The sequence below is a fragment of the Sus scrofa genome, chromosome 15 (genome assembly GCF_054392235.1).
Source record: "Sus scrofa isolate SSC_HxYL_T2T_F1_AM1 chromosome 15, Sscrofa_HxYL_maternal_Yorkshire_Landrace_v2.0, whole genome shotgun sequence".
NCBI classification, from domain to species: Eukaryota; Metazoa; Chordata; class Mammalia; order Artiodactyla; family Suidae; genus Sus; species Sus scrofa.
Window position 1 is genome coordinate 27,518,220 of NC_139397.1, and position 27,424 is coordinate 27,545,643.

General features: G+C 36.3%; 1 protein-coding gene across 11 annotated transcripts in view; it reads left to right on the forward strand.

Moving 5' to 3' along the window:
• Positions 1–27,424, forward strand: part of LOC106506183 (uncharacterized) — a 777,071-nt gene that overhangs the window by 321,261 nt on the left and 428,386 nt on the right. For 9 of the 11 annotated variants that reach the window (XR_014830562.1, XR_014830570.1, XR_014830574.1 and 6 more), the window contains one exon: positions 5,373–5,462. Coding sequence is in view for 1 of the 11 variants with exons in the window: in XM_085001349.1 (XP_084857475.1) it covers positions 21,311–21,541 (231 nt within the window). In the remaining 10 variants the exon portion in view is untranslated. Of the gene's footprint in view, positions 1–5,372; positions 5,492–7,064; positions 7,318–21,298; positions 21,542–27,424 lie in introns of all 11 variants that reach the window. The other 2 variants (XM_085001349.1, XR_014830560.1) reach the window with 2 other exon arrangements.

Here is a 27,424-nt window from a genome sequence, read left to right on the forward strand (position 1 = left end):
CTCAGATTTGATCCCTGGTCTGGGAATTTCCATATGCCACGGGTGTGGCCAAAAAACAAACAAAACACCCCCCCCAAAAAAAAGAAATTAACAAAACAGCCCAAGAGGAAAGAGAATGAAGACAATGCATAAGTCAGTAATTGTGGGATTTAAAGAAGCAATTTAGGGAGAACCTTTCTAGAACTTTAACATCAATATACAAATGATAGGTCTTTCTTTGAAATGGTGTCAGTAATCTTATGATGAAACAAGAGTGTTGGACTGTGTTTTGTGTGTGAACTGGAGCTTGTGATCAGCTGGTGCAAGTTTGGTTTTCTAGGTGTTTTGGCTAGAGTATTCCCAGTAATTATTCACTGTTTCTAAGAGGATGCTATATCCAGCAGTTCTGCTCCACTTCTTTCTGTACAGCCATTCCTAGTGCTTTCCATCTTGCTCTTCCAAAGTCAAGAGCGTATTCCATAGAATCTTTCTTCACTTATCTTCATATAAGCAATTTCCCAAAATAACTGACCCTCTCAGTTCCTTCTGTAGAGCAAACTGATTCCCACAGGACACTTCATTCCCTCGCTAATCCCTAAAATGACCAAAATATTATTTTTCCATCAATTCAGTTATTTGTTCCCAAACCTTTTATGTCAGTTATACTTGTTATTGTAATTTTATAATTTAAATAATATTCAAACTGTGAATAATAACTGAGATAGTACACAAGTATGAAAGTAAAAAAAGAGTTTTGCTTTGCCTATAAAAATAAATTGAATGCTTTGCACAGACTCAATAACTGTTAGTCACAGAAAGTTGTATTAGAATAGATAAGGGCAAAAATAATTCATAAAAATTAAACAAATTCTAGACTTAGATTGCTTTGTAAATTTTTTTAGAGTTTTTTTCATTTAAAAATGTGAAAATGGAAATTGTGGACAGTATATTATGGATGTGGTTTGTGCAAGAAATAGAACTCTAATCATGGACCTGTAGTCAAAGAAAAGCTGTCGGTCCTACATCAAAGAGTTGTTCGTTTATATGTTAAATGTTTACAATTGTTTAAAAGTATGTTTGTAACATTTTTATGAGCACAGTATAATCTTTTATAATTATAACCTAAATGGCCAACTCCTCATCCAGTCCTCTCTGAAAAACAAACTTCTATGTGGTATATCTAGAAAAGAGTATGTACAAAGCAGTAAGTGATTAAAATCAGATTTTTAAAGTGAGGAAGAGAGAAGGTGCTCTGCTGTTTCTATAGACATAGTGTCTCAGTGTGGCTATAAGAAGTAAAAATTCAGAATAGGGGTTTATTTTCTATGTTGTGTTTGAGCTGCATCCAAACCTTGATAGATGAAGTCAGGATAGTCAGCATTTACATTGAATTTAATCGAGTCAAAACATGAAATATGTACTTGGAAGACCAAGCAACAAGCAGCAGTGGAGGAAGCAGTCAGGAAGCACATGGCTAGAATAAAGCCTGACATATTGGTGATGCTCAAAGATTGTTTCTTTTTTTTTTCTTTTTCTTTTTTTGTCTTTTTGCTATCTCTTTAGGCCGCTCCCACGGCATATGGAGGTTCCCAGGCTAGGGGTCTAATCGGAGCTGTAGCCCCTGGCCTACGCCAGAGCCACAGCAACGCAGGATCCGAGCCGCTTCTGCAACCTACACCACAGCTCGCAGCAACGCCGGATCGTTAACCCACTGAGCAAGGCCAGGGACCAAACCCGCAACTTCATAACCATGAACCCTAGTCGGATTCGCTAACCACTGCGCCACGACGGGAACTCCAAAGATTGTTTCTTCAATCGTGGTTTGAACTTTTTCTCTACCTTATTAATTCATCCCCCTTGTCTTCCCTTCTCCTTACTTCTCAGTTCTGACAATAGTTCTTAGACCCTCCCATGGTCCCTGAAGACAGTCAGAGAACTAAAGATTCTTGCCCCTTCCCAAGACTGTGGTTGTTTTTTTTTTTTTTTTTTTTGGTTATTTAGCAATTAATGCTCTGCATGGTGTTTAAAATTATTTTTTGGATTCTTGAGTGATATGCATTAGAAGAATAGCTATGAATATACTACCATTATTTTATGCCCGGTTTCCTAGAAGCAGATGCTTAGACCAGGATTTGTATACAAATGATTAGGGAGAATGCTCCTAGGAGAAATAGGTAAGGAGGTGGGAGAAGGAAGAACCTAAGCAAGAGAGCAATTTCAGGTGTTATTCTAGCCTCAGCCTGATCCCATGAGCTCGCAGATTAAAGACTTCAGAGTATTTTCTTCCTCCAGGCAAGAGATCAGGCTTTTTACCCTGTCTTCAGTCAGTCAGTGGCTACCAATCTTCCAGGGGTTAGGTAAACTCAAGATGCTTTCAGGAAGGTGGTTCCTAGAAGTTCAGGGCAATCCTCTGAAGAATGTTGCTGGGATGAGCTGTTAACAGGTGTCATCAAGAAGCTGCTGTCGGAGTTCCCGTCGTGGCGCAGTGGTTAACGAATCCGACTAGGAACCATGAGGTTGCGGGTTCGGTCCCTGGCCTTGCTCAGTGGGTTAACGATCCGGCGTTGCCGCGAGCTGTGGTGTAGGTTGCAGAAGCGGCTCTGATCCTGCGTTGCTGTGGCTCTGGCGTAGGCCAGTGGCTACAGCTCCGATTAGACCCCTAGCCTGGGAACCTCCATATGCCGCGGGAGCGGCCCAAAGAAATAGCAAAAAGACAAAAAAAAAAAAAAAAAAAAAAAAGAAGCTGCTGTGAGGACACACAGAATAAGTAAGAAGGATCCAGGGGAGCTGGGCAGAGCTTAAGGTATCCCCTAATGCCAAAAGCTATGGTGAACACACTACTGACTCCTTTGTCACCTTGGGGTCTGGTTGGTAAGGTGGATACCTGAGCACACAGTGTCCTTGGGGGTTCCTGATGCGGGTTCCTGATGCCATCACCCCCATGTGGAGATCTGCTAGTGACTCACACTTATCAGATGGTTTCAGGTTTGGGTTCTGCCTCCATGGGTCTATTTTACTGTAGGTCATCACCATACCAGAGGAGAATATCCATGTTACACTTTTTTTTAGATTGAGTCAGAAACATTTTAAAAATTTTTTTTCTCCAAAATAAGTTCCATATGGTAAGTTGTGAAAATTAAGATGACCCATTGTCAACTGTAATGTGCACTGAAGTTTGGTTTCCTGCTTATTACTGCAATCCAGCTCCCAGCTCCCTACTGAGAACATAAATGAGATAAATTATTATTTTTATGTTATTTAAATTATAAATATTCTCTAGAATTTAATATATAGTTCAAGATAGATTTCTAAAAATGATAGGGTAAGGATGCCAATCTTAGCATAAATATATTAACGTCTGTCCTACTTTTTCTTTAATCCTTTTGCCAGTCTTATTACTACTTATAAAAAGTAACTTTTTTGAAAAATATAACTAGTTTTACTTTGCACTTAGGTGTTAACAAAATGGTCATGTAATTATAACCTCTTTATGTATAATAATATGCACACATGTATATAGAATGCATATGTGTAAGTTTATATGTCTAGAGATCAACATTACATCCATTAATCAAAACACAACCATGCTTTATCAATAAATAATTATTTTACCAAGGCATAGAAACAGAAAACTTAGTAGTTGTTACGAGAGGCAAAGGTGTAGGGATGACAGTGAAATGGGTAAAGGGGATCAACTGTGTGGTGACAAATGGAAACTAAATATTTGGTGGTGAGCACACTGTAGTGTGTATAAAGGTCAAAATATGTTTAGAAATGAAATTTATATAATGTTGTAAACCAGTGTTACCTCAGTAAAAAAAGAAATGTGTTATAAACATTGCACTCTACAGTGAATAAAAAACATTTCCCAGAGCTTGTGTGACTTTACTATTCTATTGTCTTTGTACAATTATAAAAGCAAAGTATTTGTTCAATTATTTTAATTATCTTTTTTCCTGGCAAACTAGTATTATTGACAAACAAATTCAGAGAGATTATTCAGGAGTGGGGTATGGGGAGACCTTCTATAAACTAACACATCTTTAGGTGGACAAGAAGGAGGTGTTAGAAAGACAGCAGAAGTATCAACAGCTTAGCATGCCTGAAGAACAGCTGGTCCTGTTGTAATCTCTAGTATGAAAGTGTAACAATAAATGAGCTAATAAAGTATGATATATTCATGGCACTGTTTATTAAAATATCATTTTGATAGATATCCTTCAAAAGTAGTTCAATATTTTCAATCCTTATTTTGATAAATAGGAGTTATTTGGAAATTTCACTCATGGGGAAGTATTTCATTTCTGAAAAAAGAAAAATTCAACACTATTACCTGTCTTGAAGTAGCACAAGATTACTCTGGTGTTAATGTATGTATATGCCACAAATCACTAGAATATTTAAGGTGTATTTCTGACCATCAGAGTGAAGATACAGCATGTCTTAAAAAAGTTTTCAGTTTTTCTAAGCTCCAAATTATTTAAATTCAAGCAGAGTGTGAAGGGAGCAAAGTAGATAAAAGTGTCCACTTTGGTGACATGTAATACACACCTCAGCCCCCTTTAAAACATATACTGTGTGACCATAGAACAACCAAAGTTTTATGTCAGAGCAGAAGTGCTCCTGAATGTGTTTATCAAAGTGGTTAATTAGAGCAAAAACACATAAAGAGGACTTTTAACCCTCCCCATGGACTTACCACCAATGTTGATTCTCTGATAAAACCTACACCTCTGGGAGAGAAGCAAGTAAATTATAATCTGCTGCAGTTTCATCAGTGAAGGAATTCCTCTCTAGCACTCATGGTTAGCCTTCCTACTTGATGAAATTCATGGTGGTGTAGTTTCTTGGTTGGTCTGATTCCATTGGATTGTGAATTCCAGAAGAGCAGGTAATTTGACTTTGCATTCACTGCTCTGTCTCCAGTAGCTGGAAGATCCCTATCTTACGATTCTGTCGGTTGAATGAACAAATTATTTAGTATCACTCTCCATGAAATAAGAAAATCAGTGAAATCAACTATTGGATAATGGACCCAGGAATAAACAGAAATGATGTTCCAGGGAGCGGAAACAGAGTGGAAAGCCAGGAGCAAAGGATGATCATACTGAAGCATAATGAGAATTGTTGGAACTAACTGCATACAGAAGCAGTCCTCAACCTGAACTTTGTGGATACTTAATTTATTGGTCTCATAAGAGTCAGCTTCTCTGAAATGTTGTAAATGAAATATTAAAAATGTAAATTTGTCTCCCAATTTGCATGTATTGTGGTGACATTTAATCCCTGAAAATTTACATAGAACTCAAAATAAGCAACTGCAGAAGAAACACTGGAACTCTAATAGGGCAACAATAACATTATTATACAGCTTATTTCTAATGTTCCTATAGGTAACTTTGGATATATTTTGGGGAAGAAGAACACTCTGCCTCCCTCTGTAGGAGCAGCCCTCACCCTTCTCTTCATGACCCATATGACAGGTGAGTTACCTTCAGGGCACAATCTCAAGGTATGTCCATGGTTTATTCATAGTATTATAACCTTTATAACTGAATCTAATACACTGAAACTTCATGTTCAGATTTTAGAAAGTGTCCTTATTATGTGAATAATTTTGAATCTGTTTTGTTTATTTCAAAATAGTAAATCACTGGGAATTGTATATCCAGCTATGGTAGAATATCTAGTATTAGACTCACCTTCTTACTATAAATTACTATAAAACTGAACAAAATATGTAAGACAGTTGTTTTTAGAACTGGGCAACAAAGAGAGGGAAAATATGATCCCTGGGGGGGGAAAAAAACCCAAAAAACATGAGACCTGTCTCACTTGTCACACCTTCTACTCCATTAAAGAGGTAGAAGCCAAGAAGACTACTGGATTGAGAGTGCAGACATGGGGGATAAGGGTTGCTGGAGCATCTGGAATTTGTGAAGCATGTTACCAGAGAATAGGAAGCCAGGGGTGGAGGTGGGGGGACAGCAGGTACAAGTCTGTGAGCATTCTGTACAGTTCGTCAAGGGTTGAGATGTGCATTCACAAAGCAAGATCTATAAGGCTAAGCCAAGAATGATTGTTTTGGGTCTAAGAGCTGAACAAAAATGCCAGAAGTTGTAGAGGGCTGTAAAATTTTAGATTTTGGTCCCAGTCAGAGTGGAGAGGCCACATGAAGACCAGCCTAAAGATTGAAGACCATACACTGAATTAAGAACCATCCTTTAGACTAAAAAACACATTCTGAAGTGAGGATGCACCCTAGGACTAAGAGTAAACCAAATTGCTCCACCCTCACAACAGAAAGAAACTCAATTCTACAGAAAAGAATAAAAGGCAAAGGAAACAGTGAAAATGTAGATAAATAAAAGATTACCTTTTTATTTAACTTTCTGTTTATTTTATGTAAAATATTAATTCAAAGGAGACTATGATAATTTAGGATGCATATTATAATAAAAAATACATAGCTTAAAATGTTAATAATTGAATTAAAATGGAGTGTTAAAATATTTATTTAACATAAAAGAATCAGAAAAAGAGAGAGGAGCAAAAGCCAGATGAGATAGTGAGAACACAAAACACCAAAATGGTAGACATAAACACTACTATGTAGAAAATTATGGTACATGTATATGGACGGGACACTCCAATTATAAGAATGGATGAAAAAGAAAAAACAACCCTTTGCTGGTTACAAAAAATATTTTAATAATAAAGACTCTGAAGAAAGAAGGAGGATGGAAAAAAAATTAACATGCAAAAAGTAACATATAAAAGTAACTGGGAGTATGTTAATATCAGACGAAGTAGTCTAAGACAAGGAGTATTAGCAGAAATTAAGAAGACTAATTCATAATTCTAAAGAGCCAATTAATCAAAAATACATAATGGTTGCAAATGTATATCCATGTGATAATAGTGTTTCAGATTACTTTAAAACAAAAACTGACAGAACTAATGGGACAAATAGGTAGATCCATAATTATAACTGGAGATTACATTGCCCTTCTCTGTAGTTAAGAATAAAAATATAGAAATTTTCAACAGCCTATCAACTAACATAACCTAATTGATATTTATAGATCAATGGACCTAATAAATGCAGAATAGACTTTATTTTCAAATACATGTGGAAGAATCAGCAAGAGATATAATATGCTGGGCCATAAACAAAGTCTCAATGCCTTCTAAAAAATGGAAATTATAGAGAGGATATTCTCTGAACACAACTGAATTGTTAGAAATAAATAACAAAAATATATATGAAAAATCCTCAAATATTTGAAATTGAACAACATTCTTCTGTATAAACCATGGATCAAAGAAGAATCATAGGTAAGTAAAGAATTTCAAACTGAATGTTAGGGAAAATTAAATATGTCTATATCAGTTGAATGCTGTTAAAACACTGCTTAAAGGAAAATATATAGCTTCACATGCTGTGCTATACATTAAAAAGGAAAAATGGTTTAAAATTACTGGTTTAATTTCTCGATTTAAAAAGCTTGTGAGGAGTTCCCGTCGTGGCGCAGTGGTTAACGAATCCAACTAGGAACCATGAGGTTGCGGGTTCGGTCCCTGCCCTTGCTCAGTGGGTTAACGATCTGGCGTTGCCAAGAGCTGTGGTGTAGGTTGCAGACGCGGCTCGGATCCTGTGTTGCTGTGGCTCTGGCGTAGGCCGGTGGCTGCAGCTCCGATTGGACCCCTAGCCTGGGAACCTCCATATGCCGTAGGAGCGGCCCAAGAAATAGCAAAAAGACAAAAAAATAAATAAATAAAAAATAAAAAAATAAAAAGCTTGTGAGAAAAGAGTAAATTAAAATCAAAGTAAGTAAATTAAAAGGAAAACATGAAGTTCAAAGCAAGCAGTCACTATAAATAACACAATAAAATTTTGCTTTTTAAAAATATAAACTCTAGCAAAGATAATAAATAATAAAAACATAAAAAAACTTTTACAACTACTAAAACTACCAGAATTAGGATTAAAAGATAGGCTATCACTACACAGTCTATAGATATTGCAAGGATAGTAAGGGAATATTGTAAGAAAATTTATACAAATAAATTTGACAAATTTAAATGAAATACTCAAATACCTTTATTTTTTATTTTTTAATATTTTTATTTAGTATAGTTGATTTACAATGTTCTGCCAATTTCTGCTGTGCAGCAAAGTGACCCAGTCACACACACACACACACACACACACACACACACACACACACACACACACGCATTCTTAAATATTTTTTAAAAACACAACTTACAGAGTTCCCATTGTGGCTTAATGCGTTAAGAACCTGACATGGTATCTTTGGGGATGTGGTTCAATCCCTGGCCTTGCTCAGCTGGTTAAGGATCCAGTATGCTGTGGCTGTAGCATAGATCTGCAGCTGCAGCACAAATTCGACTGCTGGCCCAGGTAACATCCACATATTGCAGGTGCAGCCGTAAGCAAACAAATAAACAGCAAAAGAAAACACAACTTACTAAAACTTAAACACAATGAAATATAAAATCTAAATTGTCCTATATTTGTTGACATAGTTAAATTTTAAAATCAAAATCTTATGGACTTATTAATGATGGCCATTCTGACTGGTGTGAGGTGGTATCTCATGGTAGTTTTGATTTGCATTTCTCTTATAATCAGCGATGTTGAGCATTTTTTCATGTGTTTGCTGGCCATCTGTATATCTTCTTTGGAGAAATGTCTATTCAGGTCTTTTGCCCATTTTCCATTGATTGATTGGCTTCTTTGCTGTTGGGTTGTATAAATTGTTTATATATTCTAGAGATTAAGCCCTTGTCGTTTGCATCATTTGAAACTATTTTCTCCCATTGTGTAAGTTGTCTTTTTGTTTTCTTTTGGGTTTACTTTGCTGTGCAAAAGCTTTTCAGTTTGATTAGGTCCCATGGGTTTATTTTTGCTCTAATTTCTATTGCTTTGGGAGACTGACCTGAGAAAATATTCATGATGTTGATGTCAGAGAGTGTTTTGCCTATGTTTTCTTCTAGGAATTTGATGGTGTCTTGTCTTATATTTGAGTCTTTCAGCCATTTTGAGTTTATTTTTGTGCATGGTGTGAGGGTGTGTTCTAGTTTCATTGCTTTGCATGCAGCTGTCCAGGTTTCCCCACAATGCTTGCTGAATAGACTTTCTTTTTCCCATTTTATGTTCTTGCCTCCCTTGTCAAAGATTAATTGACCATAGGTGTCAGGGTTTATATCCGGATTCTCTATTCTGTTCCATTGGTCTGTCTGTCTGTTTTGATACCAGTACCACACTGTTTTGATGACTGTGGCTTTGTAGTATTTCTTGAAGTCTGGGAGAGTGATGCCTCCTGCTTGGTTTTTGTTTCTCAGGATTGCTTTGGCAATTCTGGGTCTTTTGTGGTTCCATATAAATGTTTGGATTGTTTGTTCTACTTCTGTGAAAAATGTCGTGGGTAATTTGATAGGGATTGCATTGAATCCGTAGATTGCTTTGGGTAGTATGGCCATTTTTACAATATTGATTTTTTCAATCCAGGAACATGGAGTATCTTTCCATTTCTTTACATCTTCTTTGATTTCTTTGATTAAAGTTTTATAGTTCTTGGCACATAAGTCCTTTACCTCCTTGGTCAGGTGTATTCCGAGGTATTTGATTTTGTGAGGTGCAATTTTAAAAGGTATCGTATTTTTGTATTCCTTTTCTAATATTTCATTGCTGGTATACAGAAATGCAACTGACTTCTGAATGTTAATCTTATATCCTGCTACTTTGCTGAATTTGTTGAGTAGTTCAAGTAGTTTTGGGGTTGAGTCCTTAGGGTTTTCTATGTATAGTATCATGTCATCTGCATGCAGTGACAGTTTGATCTCTTCTCTTCCTATATGGATGCCTTTTATTTCTTTTGGTTGTCTAATTGCTGTGGCTAGGACTTCCAACACTATGTTGAAGAGCAGTGGTGAGAGTGGGCATCCCTGTCTTGTTCCAGATTTGAGGGAGAAGGCTTTCAGTTTTTCCCCATTGAGGATTATGTTTGCTGTGGGTTTATCATAAATGGCTTTGATTATATTCAGCAATGTTCCCTCCATACCTACTTTGGCGAGGGTCTTGATCATGAATGGATGTTGAACTTTGCAAATGCTTTTTCTGCGTCTATTGAGATGATCATATGATTTTTTGACTTTTTTTTTTGTTAATGTAGTGTATGATGCTGATTGATTTGCATATGTTGAACCATCCTTGAGAACCTGGGATGAACCCAACCTGGTCATGGTGTATAATTTTTTTGATATGTTGTTGGATTTGGTTGGCTAAGATTTTGTTGAGAATTTTTGCATCTATATTCATCAATGATATTGGGCGATAGTTTTCTTTTTTGGTGGTATCTCTGTCTGGTTTTGGAATGAGGGTGATGGTGGCCTCCTAGAATGTCTTTGGGAGTATTCCTTCTTCTTCAAACTTTTGAAAGAGTTTAAGGAGGATGGGCACCAATTCCTCTTTATATGTTTGATAGAATTCACCTGTGAAGCCATCTGGTCCTGGACTTTTATTTGTAGGGAGTGATTTTATGACCTCTTCAATTTCATTTTTAGTGATCAGTTTGTTCAGTTGGTCTGTTTCTTTTTGATTCAGTTTTGGCAGGCTGTAAGATTCTAGAAAATTAATAAGTCCAGAAATATCAAGTGCTGGAGGGGCTGTGGAGAAAAGGGAACCCTCTTGCACTGTTGGTGGGAATGTAAACTGGTAAAGCCACTATGGAGAACACTTTGGAGATACCTTAGAAATCTATACATAGAACTTCCATATGATCCCCCAATCCCACTCTTGGGCATCTTTCCGGACAAAACTCTACTTAAAAGAGACACATGCACCCGCATGTTCATTGCAGCACTATTCACAATAGCCAGGACATGGAAACAACCCAAATGTCCATCGACAGATGATTGGATTAGGAAGGTGTGATGTATATATACACAATGGAATACTACTCAGCCATAAAAAAAGGATGACATCATGCCATTTGCAGCAACATGGATGGAACTAGAGAATCTCATACTGAGTGAAATGAGCCAGAAAGACAAAGACAAATACCATATGATATCACTTATAACTGGAATCTAATATCCAGCACAAATGAACATCTCCTCAGAAAAGAAAATCATGGACTTGGAGAAGAGACTTGTGGCTGCCTGATGAGAGGGGGAGGGAGTGGGAGGGATCGGGAGCTTGGGCTTATCAGACACAACTTAGAATAGATTTACAAGGAGATCCTGCTGAATAGCATTGAGAACTTTGTCTAGACACTCATGTTGCAACAGAAGAAAGGATGGGGGAAAAAATGTAATTGTAATGTATACATGTAAGGATAACTTGACCCCCTTGCTGTACAGTGGGAAAAATAAAAAAAATTCAATTTCCTGTTCTTAAAAATAAAAATTAAAGTAACAATGGAAAAAATAAAATAAAATAAAAATCTTCTAGAAAGAAAATACAGCCCAGAGAGTTTCATTGATTAATTCTGTCATATATGTAAAGAACACATAAATCAACCTCATGTACAATATATCAAAAAATAGAGGAGATGGGAACACTTGCCAATACATTTTGTGAAGCTAGCTTAACCTTGATGCCAAAATCTGACATTAATAGTAAAAGGAAAGAACAGATCAAAGACTGTCATGAACATAGTACCAAAACTTAGCAAAAAAAAAAGTAAGTTAAATATAACAATACATTATTAACAAATAAGGTTTATCTTAAGAGTGCTACTTTTGTTGTTTTTCAAAACTGAAACAATGAGATTCACACCATTAAGAAAATTATAAAGGAAAGGGTTTGTCTCAACAATAAAAGGTACTTGACAAAATCCAATATTCCATCATTATAAAGCTCTTGATGAAGTGGAAACAGAAGTTAATTTTTTCAGTCTTGTAAAAAGCAATTATAATAATCCTATAACTAACATAATACATATTTGTGAATGATTTATACTTCCTTGTTAAGACTGTGAACAGGAAAGAATGTACACTCTCTCCAGTTCTGTTCAACATTTCACTGAATGTGCTACCCAGTGCAATAAAGTAGGAAAAAGAAATAAATGGCATAATAATTGCATGGAAGATGGGAGGCAAGCTGTCTTTATTTGTGAACAAAATTTTTTTTACATAGATTGGGAAACTACAAAATAATTACTAGAAATAATAAGTGATTTCAGCATTATAACAGTATAAAGGGTTAACATACAAAAGTTGTATGTATGTTTTGTATATTAGTATATAAATCTTTGTATTTCTAATATTACCCAACAATTGGAAAGCTATAAAAAGCTATTCCATTATAGTAACATCAAAAAACAAAAAATACTTAAAATAATGATGAAAGATGTGTAAGACTTTTAAACAAAAAAATGAAAATTGGAGTTTCTGTTGTGGCTCAGCAGATTAAGAACTCAACTAGTATAAATGAGGATGTGGATTTGATCCCAGGCCTTTCTCAGTGTGCTAAGGAATTAGTGTTGCCACAAGCTGCAGCCTAGGTCACAGATGAAGCTTAGATGTGGCATTGCTGTGGCTAGGGCATAGGCCAGTGAGTGCAGCTCTGGTTTCACTCCTAGCCTGAGAACTTCCATATGCTACAGATGAGCTCTAAAAAGAAAAAAAAACCCTGCAAATTATAACTGAGAGAAATTATTGAAAATGAAATTTAATAATCAGTGAAAAATTCATGAAATGATATACTATAAAAATTCAACATTGTTAAAATATCTTATTTTCCTCAATTCAATCTATAGATAGTTCCAGTTAAAACCTCATCAAATATTTTGTATAAATTGACCATATGTTTTAAAAATGTATAGGAAAACAAAACTCTATAATAATGAATCTTTAAAAATATGAATTTTGAAGATGAAAACATGAAACTTTTGATAATTTAGCAGAAAATATGGGAATATATATTAAAGCATATTAGGGGAGGAAAAGATTATGACCCTAAATCACTAACCACAAATCAACAACAACAAAGATAATAAATTGGACTTTATCAAAATTAAAAACTTCTGTTACCAAAAGACCTATTAAGAAAATATAAGTGCAAGACATAAGCCAAAAAAAAAAAATTTTACATATATCTGACAACTGTCCTATATCCAGATACAAATCAACAATTAAAAGTCAAACACCAAATAAAAAGTGGACAAAATACTTAAAGAGACATCTCACAAAAGAAGATGTAGATGTAGCCAGTAAAGGCATTCAATTATTTTTCACATTATTAGTCATCTGGAAAACACAAATTAAAGCAACAAAACATAATGAGATACCCTTTACCACTCAGTAGAATGGCTGGTACTAATGTCTAGTGATACAGTTATTGGCAAGGATGCAGAGCAACTATTTTCACCTGTGTTGATGAGAGTGTAAAAACAATTCCTATAGATAGACATTTGGCAGTTTTGTTAATGACATTAAACATATACTTATGCCATTACTCAGAAATCCCATTCCTAGGTATTTACCCAAGATAAATGAAAATATACCCATAGAAATGCTTGATAAATAATGTTAATTGAATCTTAATTCATATTTTCCCCAAACTGAAAACAACTCAATGTTCCTTTACAAGAGAAATTGTAAGCAAATATGTTTTGTTCATGTAGTGGAGCACTATTCAGCAATAAAAAAGAATAAACTGCTGAAACACTCAACATGAATGAACCTCAGCATTTTTTTACATTGAAGAGTAAAAGTAATACATAAAAGATCACTGGACTTTTATACAGTTCGAAAACAGGCAACTTAAGCTATAGGGATAGAAATAAGAATTGAAGTAATGTCAGCATGGAACCATAAGATGGTCCTCATTTTTCCTTCTTCCTCCAAGAAAATGTCGGCATCCATCCATGGACAGAACTACTATTGAGGTTGCTGTGGGATCCAGCACCAAATGCCAAGATACCCAGGAGGAGTCTTGTCCAACTGTGTGTCAAGTGATAGGCAGACTGACTTCAGCCCTGGTTCTGAACACTGCCATAGCCATGAAATATCTCCAGTCCCACATGGCCATGGGCCCAGATCCCCTAGAATACATCATCTTAGGCAGTTATTATAGATGAAACAAGCCTTTGTGGAAATCTAGGTTTTCAGAGAAGATGTTGAAACATACTTCAGACAAACTACAAGTTTGGACATATTGGAGTAGAAGGCAGTTGATAAGAACTGCAGGAGGTGACTGCTACTTCACAAATGAATACAGTGACACAGGATTCAAGGAACATGGAAAATCAAGATAACATGATACCACCAAAGGATCACAATAATCTCCCAGTAACCAAACCCAAAGTTGTGTGGATCCTCTCTTTATCCAATAAAAAGTTTAAAAAGTTATTTTAATGAAACTCAATGAGCTGCAAGAAAACACAGAAAAATAACTCAAGAAATTAGGACAATAATACACAAAATGAGTTTAACAAAGAGATAGACTTTTTAAAAAGAAAACCAAACCAAAAAATCCAGAACTAATGAATACTGTGAATAAGATGAAAAATATAATAGCATCAATAGCAGAATGGATCAAACAGAAGGCAGAATCTCTGAGCTAGAAGACAGGAACTTTGAAATTATCCAGTCAGTCAAGAATTAATTTTTTTTAAAATTAAAGAGTGAAGAAAACCATTGTAACATATGGGATATTATCCAAAGAAACAATATATGAATTATTAGAGTTCCAGAAGAAGATGGGGGGCAGAAATCTAATTTAAAGAAACAATGATAGAAATAATTGAAAATCTGGGGAGAGATTTGGATATCCAAGTTTATGAAACTTATAAGTCACCAAATTTAACTTAAAGAGATCTTCTCAAAAACATTTAATAATAAACTGTCAAAATTCAAAGACAAAGAGGAGTTCCTTGTGGTGCAGTGGGTTAAAGATCTGGTGTCATCACTGCATTGGCTTGGGTCACTGCTGTGGTTGAGGTTCAGTCCCTAGCCTGGGAACTTCCATATGCTGTGGGCATGGCCAAAAAAAGATAAAGAAGCAATCATAAAAGCTGTAGGAAAATCACAAGCCTGTGACTTACAAAGGAACTTTCATAAGGCTATCAATAGATTTCTTAGCCAAAGCTTTATAGGCCATGAATGAATGGTATGATATATTCAAAGTGTTGAAAGAAAAACATTGTCAACTAAAAATGCTTAACTTGGCAAAACTGTCCTTCACAAATCAAGAGATAAAGACTTTCCCAGACAAAGAAAAGCTAAAAAATTCATCAGTACTAGATCTGCCTTACAAGAAATACCAAAAAGAGTTCTTCCAGCTAAAATCAAAGGGCACTAATTAGTAACATGAAAACATACAAAACATTGATATATGTAAGTATAAATTTATATTCAGAATACTCTTGTACTTAATGTGGTAAAATGTTAACCACTTTACTATAAAAGCTAAAAACCAAGAGTCTTAAAAATAACTATAGTAGGATTTCCCATTGTGGCTCAGTAGTAATGAACCTGACTGATATCCATGAGGATGTGGGCTTGATCCCCGGCCTCACTCAGCAGGTTAAGAGGCCAGCATTGCCATCAACTCTGGTGTAGGTTGCAGACTTGGCTTGGATACTGTGTTGCTGTGGCTATGGGGTGGGCTGGTGGCTGCAGCTCCTATTCAACTCCTGGCCTGGAAACTTCTATATGCCATGTTTGTGGCCCTAGATAGACAAGAAAAAAAAAAAAAGCTATAGCTACAATAATTTGTTAATGAATACACCATATTAAAAGAGGTAAATTGTGAAATCAAACCCATAAAGGGAGGTTGGAGTAAAAGAATAGCGTTATTGTGTGTAATCACAGTTAAGCTGTTATAAGTGTGAAGTGGACTATTTTATCTGGAGATGTTTTATGTAAACATCGTAGTAACCACAAAACAAAAATCTACCGTAGATATACAAAAGGCAAAGAGAAGGGTGACAATGTATACCACTATGGGAAAGCATCAATTCACAAAGGAAAGTAGCAAGAGAGGAAGAAAGGAACATGGGAAATATAAAAGCCATCAAACACTGAGAAGATGACATTGATAAGAACTTACCTATTAATAATTACTCTGAATATAAATGGATTGAATTCTCTATTGAAAAGATACAGCATGGCTGGATGAATTAAAAACAAGATCCACTTATATATTACCTATAGGAGACTCACTTTACTTTTAAGGACAAACAGTATCAAAGCGAAGCAATGAAAAATAATACTCCATGAAAATGGAAAACAAAAGAGAGCAGAGGTAGCTATACTTATATCATACAAAATATACTTTAAGCCAAAAATGGTAACAAGAGACAAAGAAGGTCATTATAAAATAATAAAGGAGTCAATTCATCAAGAACATATAACAATTATAAATATTTATGCATTCAAATTAGAGTACCTTCAGATATGAAGCAAATAGAAAGAGATCTTCAGGAAGAAATAGATAACAATACAATAATAGTAGAGGACTTCTATACACCACTTTCAACAATAAATTGATTATCCAGGTGGAAAAACTGAGAAAAAAACATTGGACCTGAATCCTACCTTAGACTAAACAGACCTAATAGACTAAATGCAGAACATTCTGTCAAATAGTAGCAAAATACACATTCTTCTCAAGCACATGGAACATTCTCCAAGATAGATCATATAATAGGTTGCAAAGCAAGCCTGAGCAAATTTAAGGAGATTACATTGATATTAAGTGATTTTACTAGCTATTATAGTATGAAACTAGAAGTCAATAACAAGAAGAAAGCTGGAAAATTCAGATATGTAGAATTTAAAAACACACTTTTTAACAACCACCTGGTCAAAGAAGAAATAAGGGAATTTAAAAAAAAATCTTCAAACAAATGAAAATGGAAACACAACACACCAAAAACCTATAGGATATTACAGAAGTAGTTCTAAGGGAGGAACATGTAACAATAAATACCTTAATTCAGAAAAAAGAAGATGTCAAATAAATAATCTTCTTTATACTTCAAGGTACTGGAAAAAAAAAGAAATAAAAGTTAGGAGAAAGAGGAGAATAGCAAAGATCAGAGAAGAAATAAATGAAACAGAGACCAGAATCACAATGGAGAAGATCAATAAAACTAGGTATGTTTTGAAGATATAAACAATGTTGATAAACATTTAGATTAAGAACAAAAGAGGACACAAACAAAATCAGAAAGGAAAGAAGATATTACAGATGATACCACAGAAATACAAACCATCATAAAAGACTATGAGCAATTACATGCTAACAAATTGGATAACCTATTTTTTTAAAAAGGGTAAAATGATAAACTCCTAGAAACATACAACCTAAGAAGACTAATCATGAAGAAATAGAAAATCCAAATAAACAAATAACAAGGGGATTTAAACAGTAATCAAAGACCTCCCAACAAAGAAATCCCCAGGGCCAGATGGTTCCACTGCTGAAATTCAGCTTTAAAGAAGAATTAACACCAGTCATTCTCAAATTCTTCCAAAAATTGGAAGAGGTACATTCATTTTACAAGGAAAGCATTACCCTGATATCAAAGCCAGATAAGGACTTGACAAGAAAATAACAGTACAGGTCTATATCCCTGATGAACATAGATGGAAGAATTCTCAAAAAATACTAGCAAACCTAATTCAACAAATGAAAAGGATTATCCCACAGGATCAAGGGGATTTATTTCTGGGATGTAAGTATGGTTCAATATATACAAATCAATAAATATGATACACCATATTAATAGCATGAAAGATAAAAATCATACGATCATTTCAATAGAGGCAGAAAAATCTTTTGGTAAAATACAACATATTTTTATGATAAAAACACTCAATAAATTGGGTATAGAACATACCTAAACATAAAAAGGGTCTTACATAGCAAGCTCATGCTAACATCATGCTTAATGATGAAAGCATTTCATCTAAGATCAGGAACAGAACAAGGATGCCTACTCTCACTGTTCTTATTCAGCATAATACTGGAAGTCCTGGTGAGAGACATCAGACAAGAAGAAGAAATAAAAGCATGCATAGTGGGAAAGAAGTAAATTTGTCTTTGTTTGCAGAAAATCCTGGAACTCCACCAAAAAAGCTTTAGGGCTAATCAACAAATTCAATAAAGTTTCAGGATTCAAAATCAGTATACAAAAATCAATTGTTATATAATCAGCAGCAAAATAGCTGAAAAAGAAATAAATGATCACATAAAAAATTAAAATCACATAAAAATTAAAAAATAAAAAAATGAAATACTTAGGAATCACTGTAACCAAAAAGTAAAAGATCTATGTCCTTAAAACTATGACTTTGATGAAAGAATAGAAAATAGAAAAATAGAAATAATTATCCTAAAATTAATATGGAGGCAGAAAAGATACTAAATAGTCAAAGCAAACTTGAGAAAAAAGAAGAAAGGTTGATGTATCATACTTGCTGATTTAAAACCATACCACAAAGCCATAGTAATCAAAACAGTATGGTACTGGCATAGACACTTGGATCAGAGTCAATAGCCTAGAAATAAACCCTTGCATGTGTGGTCAACTAATACTTGAAAAAGCAGCCAAGAATACTCAGTGGAGAAAGGACAGTCTCCTCAGTATATTTTTGAGAAAACTGGATAACTATACACAGAAGAAAGATATTGGACCCTTATCTTGAAATTTGACCACTCACAAAAATTAACTTGAAATGGATTAAAGACTTAAAAATAACACCCCAAACTATGAAACTCCTAGGGAAATAACATGGAAAAATTCCTTGACATTGGTCTTGGCATCAGTTTTTTTGGATATGTCACCAAAATCACAAGCAATAAAAGCAAAAACTAATTCATGGGATTATATTAAACTAAAAATCTTCTACATAGCAAAAGAAAACAAATTGGAAAGACAACATATGGAATTGGGAAAGAATATGTGCAAATTGTCTATCTTATAAGGGGATAATATCCAAAATATATAAAAAACTCATACAACTCAATATCAAAAAAAAGAAAAAGTTAAAAAATAGGCAAAAGATCTGAATAGACATTCTTCCAAAGAAGACATACAAATGGCCAATAGGTACATGAAAATATGCTTGACATCACAAATCATCAGAAAAATGCAAATCAAACCATAATGAGATATCACCTCACACTTACTAGAATGGCTGTCATCAAAAAGATAAGAAATGGAAAATATTGGCAATGTTATGAAGAAAAGGAACTCTTATGCACTGTTGATGGGAACGTAGGTGGTATAGCCTCTATGCAAAAGGTTGGCGTTTCCTCAGAAAGTTGAAGATCAAACTACCGTATCACCTAGCAATGCTACTTTTGGGTGTATATCCAAAAGAAATGAAAATAGTATCTTAAAAATACAGTTTCATTCTCATGTTCATTACAGTATTACTCAGAATAGCCAAGGTATGGAAACAACCTAAGTGTCCATCATTAGATGAAGTGATAAAGAAGATGTGGTATGTATGTGTGTGTGTATGTACACACACAATGTAAAATTATTAAGCCATGAGAAAGAAGGAAATCCTGCCATTTTGGACAACATGGATGGACCTTGGTGCTATTAGATTTGGTGAAATAAGTGAGGCAGAGAAAGACAAATGGCAGATAATATCACTTATTTATAGAATCTTAAAAAGGCAAATAATGGTAACAGAGAGTAAAATGGTGGTTACTACGGGTTGGGACATGGGAGAAATGGGGAGATATTGTTCAAAGAGTGCACAGTTCGAGTTATAAGAAAGGTAAGTCTGGGAATCTAGTGTAAATCATATGGTCATTTTAGTTAATAATACTATATTATATACTTAATAGTTGCTAGAAGCATATATCTTAAGCATTTACATCACAAAAAGAAATGGCACTTGTATGATTGATGGAGGTGTTAGCTAACACTATGGTGGTAATCATTTTGCAATATACAAGTGTATCAAATCAACACGTTTTATTAAACTTACACAGTGTTATATGTAGATTATATCTTGATGGTGGTGAAAAATTAAGAACAGAGATTGTTTGTGGGAATTGTGGATTGACCAAATATAGGTAAGAGGCAATTTTCTCGGTTGATGGAAATATTCTATTGATTGGTGTGATAGTTAGATGGGTATACATTTGTGAAATCTCCTTTAAATTGTACACTTAAGAGTGTGCATTTCACTGTTTATGAACTTTACCTTAATAAGTCAAAATAGCATGTCTTTAGCAAACTTTGGTCTTTCTACCATTATTAGTAACAAATTGCTTAGAAAAGTTTTTACTGCATTGAATACCAGAGTTGAGAATTGCTACTCTCACTGTATACCAGAAAGCCATGCCTAGGGTCATTCAAAAGAAGCAGTTTGGAGACTTTAATAGTTAAACTACTTTAGCTTTAGCAGAGGTATAGACAATGAGTGAACAGTTGTGGAAAGTTAAGGTAGAGATGACTGCCATTACCTATGGTGTAAGAAGTTGTAAGCGGCCTCCTATAAAAACCACTATTCATTCATTCATTTATTCAATCAAATATTTAATCAGTATCTAATATGAATTAGTACTGTCCTAGGCCCTGGAAATCCAGTGGTAAACTCCCTAACATCATGGGACTTATACTGTAGTGGGAGAGAAAGATATCTATCATATAATGGTACCAGCCTATTAGGTAATTACTACTAATATGAAAAGATAAATGGAGTGCACAGGGCTATGAGGGTTTGTAACAATATTAGAAACTCCTTATGTTTATTTCCTTCAATCCTACAAAGTAAGTGTAATAGTTACCATTTCCATTGAATAGCTGAAGAACTTGAGGCAATGCAAGGATTAGGAACTTGCTGAAGGTCACAGAGCTGACCAGTGGCCAAGCCAGTTTTCATCTAGACTCTGTGTTCTGTCTTTAGATTCTTTGTTCTTAACCACAGTGATACCATGTGTATCCACCTGGTCTGGATGTCCAGGAAGATGTCCCTGAAAAAAAAATTGAAAAAACCTTTGAGCTGAGGTCTGAGAGGTGGGTGGGAATTGTGTACCTGTGCGCAAGCAGGGAAGAATGTGAGCAAATGCCCTGACATAGTAGGGAACACAGCATAGTTGATGGACGAGGAAATAGTACATATCTATTAATTCTACAAAAATCACAGAAAACTCTAAGAATGACGGAACAAGTCAGAAATGAGAGATAAGAGAGATAATATTGACTTTAAAGCTTCATTAACTTATACTCTTCCTAAGTTAAAAAAAGCCTAAATTAAAAATTAAACTACATTCCCCATCATCAGCTGAATCACTTTCTTGTTCTGTCCTCAGTGGGGATGAAGAATGGGCCACCCGCCACCCTTCATGATTCTGAGACCCTTTCAGAATGCCAGCACTGTACGCTGCTGTTTAAGCACTGTGATTGCAGTTGCAATGAAATCTTTGGCTGCAATTCTTTTTTCTAATCCAGTGGAGGAAAGTTCTTTTCCCAACAATTGTAGTCCATTGTCCCACAAAGACTCTTCTCTAAGAAACATGAAGCAGTTGATTCACCCTGCCAAACACAGCAAGAAGGTAATACTTTTCTCAAATATCAAATCAGTCCAATTTCATTTAGACTTAAATGATTTTTCTGGCTCTTCTTCATGTAGATACCTTCGAAGTCAATTAGCATTGTCACTTTTAATCTTCTGTAGTCAGATCCTGGTCATTTCCCATTAGAGTTCCATTAAATAGATTCTTATGGCCTGGCTGAACTGACTGCAGTGCAGTATCTGTAGAAAGCACACACTAGCCATCATTATGCAGCTGGCATTTACTAAAGGTTAGGTATTACCGATAACCTTAATCATGAATTATGCTACATTGCCTAAAAATTCACTCCTGGATTTCTTTGCCACAAACTCGAATGCTCCTGGAATACTTGGCTTTGCCTCGATGGAAAGGCACCTTGAACTACGTATCTCAGTTCAAAGCACTTTAAACTCCATGGCCTTTGCCTTAAGATCCAAAGCTCATGGCTGTCTGGGACAGAAGGTCCTACATTTAACTGTGATGCTAGCTACACTCTAAATAAAGAGGAAGGTGGGATGTTTTTTCCTAGGGAAAGAGAGCTCTGTCCTACTGTAACTTAATTGAGTTCATTGCTTTTTGCAAATAAAATAGCAATGGAACTATAGAAAACTGAAGGACAGATATAACTTACAGAAAATGTCTAAGTCCAAAGATTGGGCTGCCAAGACCAGCTCAGCAGGTGAGAGCTGAAGAATGAATGCTGTGAAACTTAAGGAAAGAAGTTAAAACAAGACACAGAGACATTTATCTTAAGTAAAGGTGGGAACCGGGGGACTCAAGGTCTCAGGGACGAAGAGCCCTGCTTCAAGAAACCACACTGCTTTTATTGTGCTCTTGAGGATTATGTCAAGTGAAAAAGGGGTTGTAGGTGCAGGATATAGTTCTTTTTATTGTTTAAAAAGTTCTTTTATTATTTTAAAAGTCACATAGCTGATAGCTGTTTAAGCTTTTATTCTGACCTTTAGGCATTTAACAATCATTAGCATTGAGGAAGCTTGGCATAAACTATCTATGCATAGCATCTAGAGAATCATTGTGCTTCTGCAAATGGCATGCCTATCTGCAGCAACCCCTATGTGCCTAGGTCTGTACACTGGTTCTCCTTACTAATGCATATCCTGCTAATGACCCCTAATAAACCCCTTGGGGCCATGAGGCTCATATTCCTCTTATTTTAACAGGACATATCATGCTGTGCAAATGGTGTGCCAATCTGCCCAGGTCTTGTGTGCCTAGACCAATGTATTATGTTCTCATTCAGCTGACCACATGAATAACTTATGCCTTTAAGTCTTTGTTCTGAAGCTTAAGTCATTTACCAGCACTGCGACTGTTTTTCAATCAGGAATATGGGGTAAAGTAAAGCAGGACAAGATGGAGTTTTCAGCATAGAAAATAGAAGCAAAGAGGCTAAGAAAATATTGTAGAAACATGTCTCCCGACATTGGGCCAAGTTAGAGAAACTCAAAACTCACAGCAGATGTGAAATAGCATTCTCTAATAGAAAGTGGCACAAACTACATATCAGAAAACATGGCTTCCACATACGCAGTACTAACTGCCCCTGTGACCTTGAGAAAGTCAAGTGATTCCACTGGGCCTTTTGATCTGGAAGTCACTGCATAAATATCAGTTGGGTGACAGGTAACTTTAGCTGATTAGCATCTGCTGTCTCCTTGGCAGAGTGGGGACTGAGGAGACAAGGAGGGCCAGTACCCTCCAGCTGTGCTGGTTCTCTCTGCAGAGCTGCTTCAGGCACACAGGTGCTGGTTCTTTCTGTAGAGCAGCTTCTATTCTAGGGGCAGGAAGACAAGGAAGGCAGCACTAAGACAACTCTGTCGAAATGACTACCACAGTTTTGTTGACAGCCAGTCCTAAAGGAATAGAGTTCCCCTAGATACTGCATTGCAAAGAGATACAGCAGTACAAACCATCTCGTGGACCATCCATCTATAGGCTCATTCACTAAGTTCCTTAAGCACTTGTTAGAAAGGACCCCTGCTCTTCAAGGGCTTAGAGTTTAGTAGGGAACAAGTCAGGCTGGCTTTGGACAAGTGGTCACAGAAAGAATCATGAAACTCAAGTCTTTATTGTAGACCGAAGGTCTTGGGTCCTTGTCTAGATTTGATTTCTCCCTAATTGTCCTCTTAAAAAGCTCCATCAATATCCTCTTCATCTGCCTCAAAGAAATTCTTCATCCATAAATGTCTAGAATCAAATAGAAAGTAGGGCTAATTGGTGGATATCAGAGTGCCCACCTATAAGTTGTATGCTCCTATTCCTAAAGAAATGTAGATTCTTTGGTGTACCATACCCAGAAACTCAAGGCCATAAAAATGTTCCCCAGTAGGACTCCTGCTAGATTTACTTTAATAAGTGGCCCAGGGTCATTTGTAATTAATCTATTAGCAAATTCTTGCTAAAGGGCTTCAGAAACTATTTTCTTAGGTATTTTTAAGCACAATTTCTGAAAATGCCTCTATCTTATAACCTTTCTCATCAAGGTAATTTTTTTTTTCGTTCCACACAGCCAAGATGTGTCAATTTAACAAAGCCAAGTTGTGATCACTTTAATGTATTAAACCAGATGGTAGAGGTGAAAAGCCAGTGTGGTTTTGGAATTGTCTGTGAAAGTTTATTAGAGGATGCCTAAGTTCGTGTGGGTAGGGAAGAGTCAAATTACATGAAAGGAAAAGGAAAATAATTTCTAGTAATGAAATGATTTGAGGGGAGTCTGGAGTCTGGACCCATTTTGGAGACACTAGCCAGAGGGGTACTGATCCACCTACTTTAAGCCCAATGCAGGAGCAATAAAACTTCTTAAGGGCAATTTTCCCACCATTTAAAGTGAAAATGGTTTCCCTGAGTACCAGGGATGAAAGGTGTATATTCTTACACCTATTTTTCTACTAAATAGAAAAATAGAAATAAAAATAAGTAGCCTTGTTTTTGAGCCACAGCAGTGTCGATACCTATGCATATCTGAGAAACAGTCATATCCTCACAACTTTCTCATATTTTACCCTTGTGTGAGTTTGGGTCCTTTGAGAAGCAGATACTAAAATGTGATTAGATATGCAAGAAATGTATTAGGGGAGAGCCCTGGGAGAGAACAGGGAGGGGGCTGAGGGAGGTGGGGAGAGCTGTCAGAATAGGATCCAGTCTGACCCTGAGTGAAGGAGAGAGAGAAGGAGGGAAGGAGGGCTGGGGAGAGGCATGGCAGGCTGCAGTGTGCTTCCAAAGAAACTTTGCCAGGGCTCTCAAAGGTCCTTCAAACTAAGGTCAGCCTTCAGAGAAGCCTCATGTCTCCTAGGCATGGGGCTGCCTTAATGTCCCTTGGTGCTGTTATTGGCTCAGAGCAGCCCCCAGGAGTCATGGCCTTTGTGCTGACACAGCTATAGGTTTCAGAGAGCAGCCCCTGAGGCCCCTAAAACAGTCACATTCCCTGCCCTTGTAAATCTGAAAGGCTTGTTCTCTTGGTCACCATAGTGTGGGGTCATGCTATACATGTGGGTCACATGTGGTTCACTCTGAATACTAATCCTTTTAATTCGGTGGGTAATAATAATAATACCTAACACTGGTAAGGTACCCTGTATTATCACAATAGCACCACAAAGAAAATATTGCCAAGCTAATTTTATAAATGAAGAAAAATACTTGACACAATAGGATATGAACAGTGAACTCAGACCCAGATCTTTTAACTCCATATCTCACATCCTTCCCACTCCTCATGCTGATTAAAATAGAGAGCAGACTACCCGTTTTCTGAGATAATGAGCAGTATTGTGAATAGCGTGTGACTAGGACAGCAATATAAATTATCAACAGCACTGAGAAAGGGGGTTCTATTAATACTTCCATCAGGGGAAGGATGTTTTCTTCTCTAGCACCTTCCTTACTTAGTTTCTAATCCCGCAGCATCCTCCATGGACAGGTGTGTAATATCGGTCCTATCTACAGCACTCACAGATTTAGGTAATCCTTGCCTGAGAACCATCTCTATGATCAGGAAAGAACTACCCCTCAGCTCCCTTCTCACCTCTGCTGCTTTTTCCAGGGAAAATTCCTCTTCAGATCCTCTGATCCAGTCCTTCAGTTTCATCAAATTAACTGGAACCTCTGACCCTGTATCTAGAGGGTTTGTTTTATATCACTGTTACAGATTAAATTTCAGATTTATTCAGCATCTTTTACCACCAACCCTACACATCATTTGCACATGGCTATTTGCCCACAGTATCTTATTTGTTTAATTGATTGACTGTCTCAGTTTTCAGAGTAATTGTTTATCTCTGGGGCATAAAGCATGCTCCGTTCTTATGCCATTCTTGGGAAGAAAGTGCTGGCTGCTTGGAATAATTCAAGTTCTCATTAAAGAAAAGAGACTGAAACTTTGCTCTGGAAATTCTCAGCCAAGGTACATGTTCCTCACAGCTTTGCAGATTTCATTTTTTTCCCGATGAATTTGCACACAGGAAAAGTGCTTGCTCAAGTCTAAGTCAATCAAATATTTTACAGAAAACATGGACTTCACAATTCTCTCTTCCAATCTGTTTAGCATTTCTCGCTTTCCACACAGCTCATGATTTTTTTTTCCTGCTTGCTGTTAATGATTTCGCAAAGCCTGGGAGTTTCTATCCTGTGGCTTCAGGAGATAAGGGTCATTTTAAACACAGTCATAGATACATTTGTGGCTTTCATGTCATGCTTCTGCATTGCTAGTGGGCTGACTTGAGCCAGTCATTTTCAGCCATTATGGTATTAATGGCACCAGTGATCCATGGTCCTTTTAATTAGAACTGCAGCCATAGCTGAGGTGTTGGTTAAGCTAGTGCAGTGCAGTGCAACCACTTCTACCTCTGTTCCATCCCAGTTCACTTCGGGTGAGGGTCTTGGTCACTGTGATGCTCTAGCTTGCCAAGGTTATTACCACGGCACTTTCACCAGCAGTAGTCTGCTTTTGGAGCATCTGGTCAAGAGAGTCTAGATTTTAGAATCTCTTCCTGAGGAGCTGCTTCTTAGGAAAACTGGTATAAAAACTTCTGGTAGAAATCCTAATTTGGGTGGTTCCAGAAAGATTTAAGCATAAGAGGAAGTGCAAGGAGTACCACTAGGAAAATGGGAAAGTGACAGAGGGAAGGGAGCAGCCCTAAAGGGGTGCATTATTAAGCCCACCACTGGAAGTGGGAAGCTGGGTCTTCAACCCATGGGAAAACTTTGGGGAAAATACATGAAAACAAACAAACAAACCCACAGCTCAGAATTGTCTCACATGAGTGGTGGGAGAACTGGGACACTTTTATACTAATTCTTGAGTCATTAATTGAAGGCTTTTTTTTGCAGGGGGCGGGGGGGGGGATGTTTATTTTCTGGTACCGGTGGCTTGCCAGCCTCCTACACTTCTGATGTAGACCGTGGGAATTGAAAATCAGCTAGAGCACCTTGAAATGGTAAAGTCTAAGAACTGTGGTTTGGAGTGCTTACAATATCTACCACATTCATACGTTGAAGAATGAAAATGTTCACTTCCTTTGATTTAAACTAAATGGATTAACTCAGTCTTGGCTCAAATTCTGTTGCCCCCTCTGAGTATTAACATTATATGCAAGGCCTGGATTTCCCATGAGCAGTTTCTAAGATTGCTGCTTCATTTAGCCTGCAGTAAACTGTTAAGGGAAGAGAGATTCTAGCTTTGGAGTCGGCTGGGCTGAACTCTGAATGTAAGCTTTCCTGCTTGTTGTCCATGATCTTTTACAAGTGTCTGGGAGCTGGACAATTCAGTTTTCTTGCCTATAAAATAGGAATGACAGTACCTACCTTATAACAGTTATGATGATGGAGGAAGGCCTGGTGTATTTAAAGAGTCTGACATGGTGT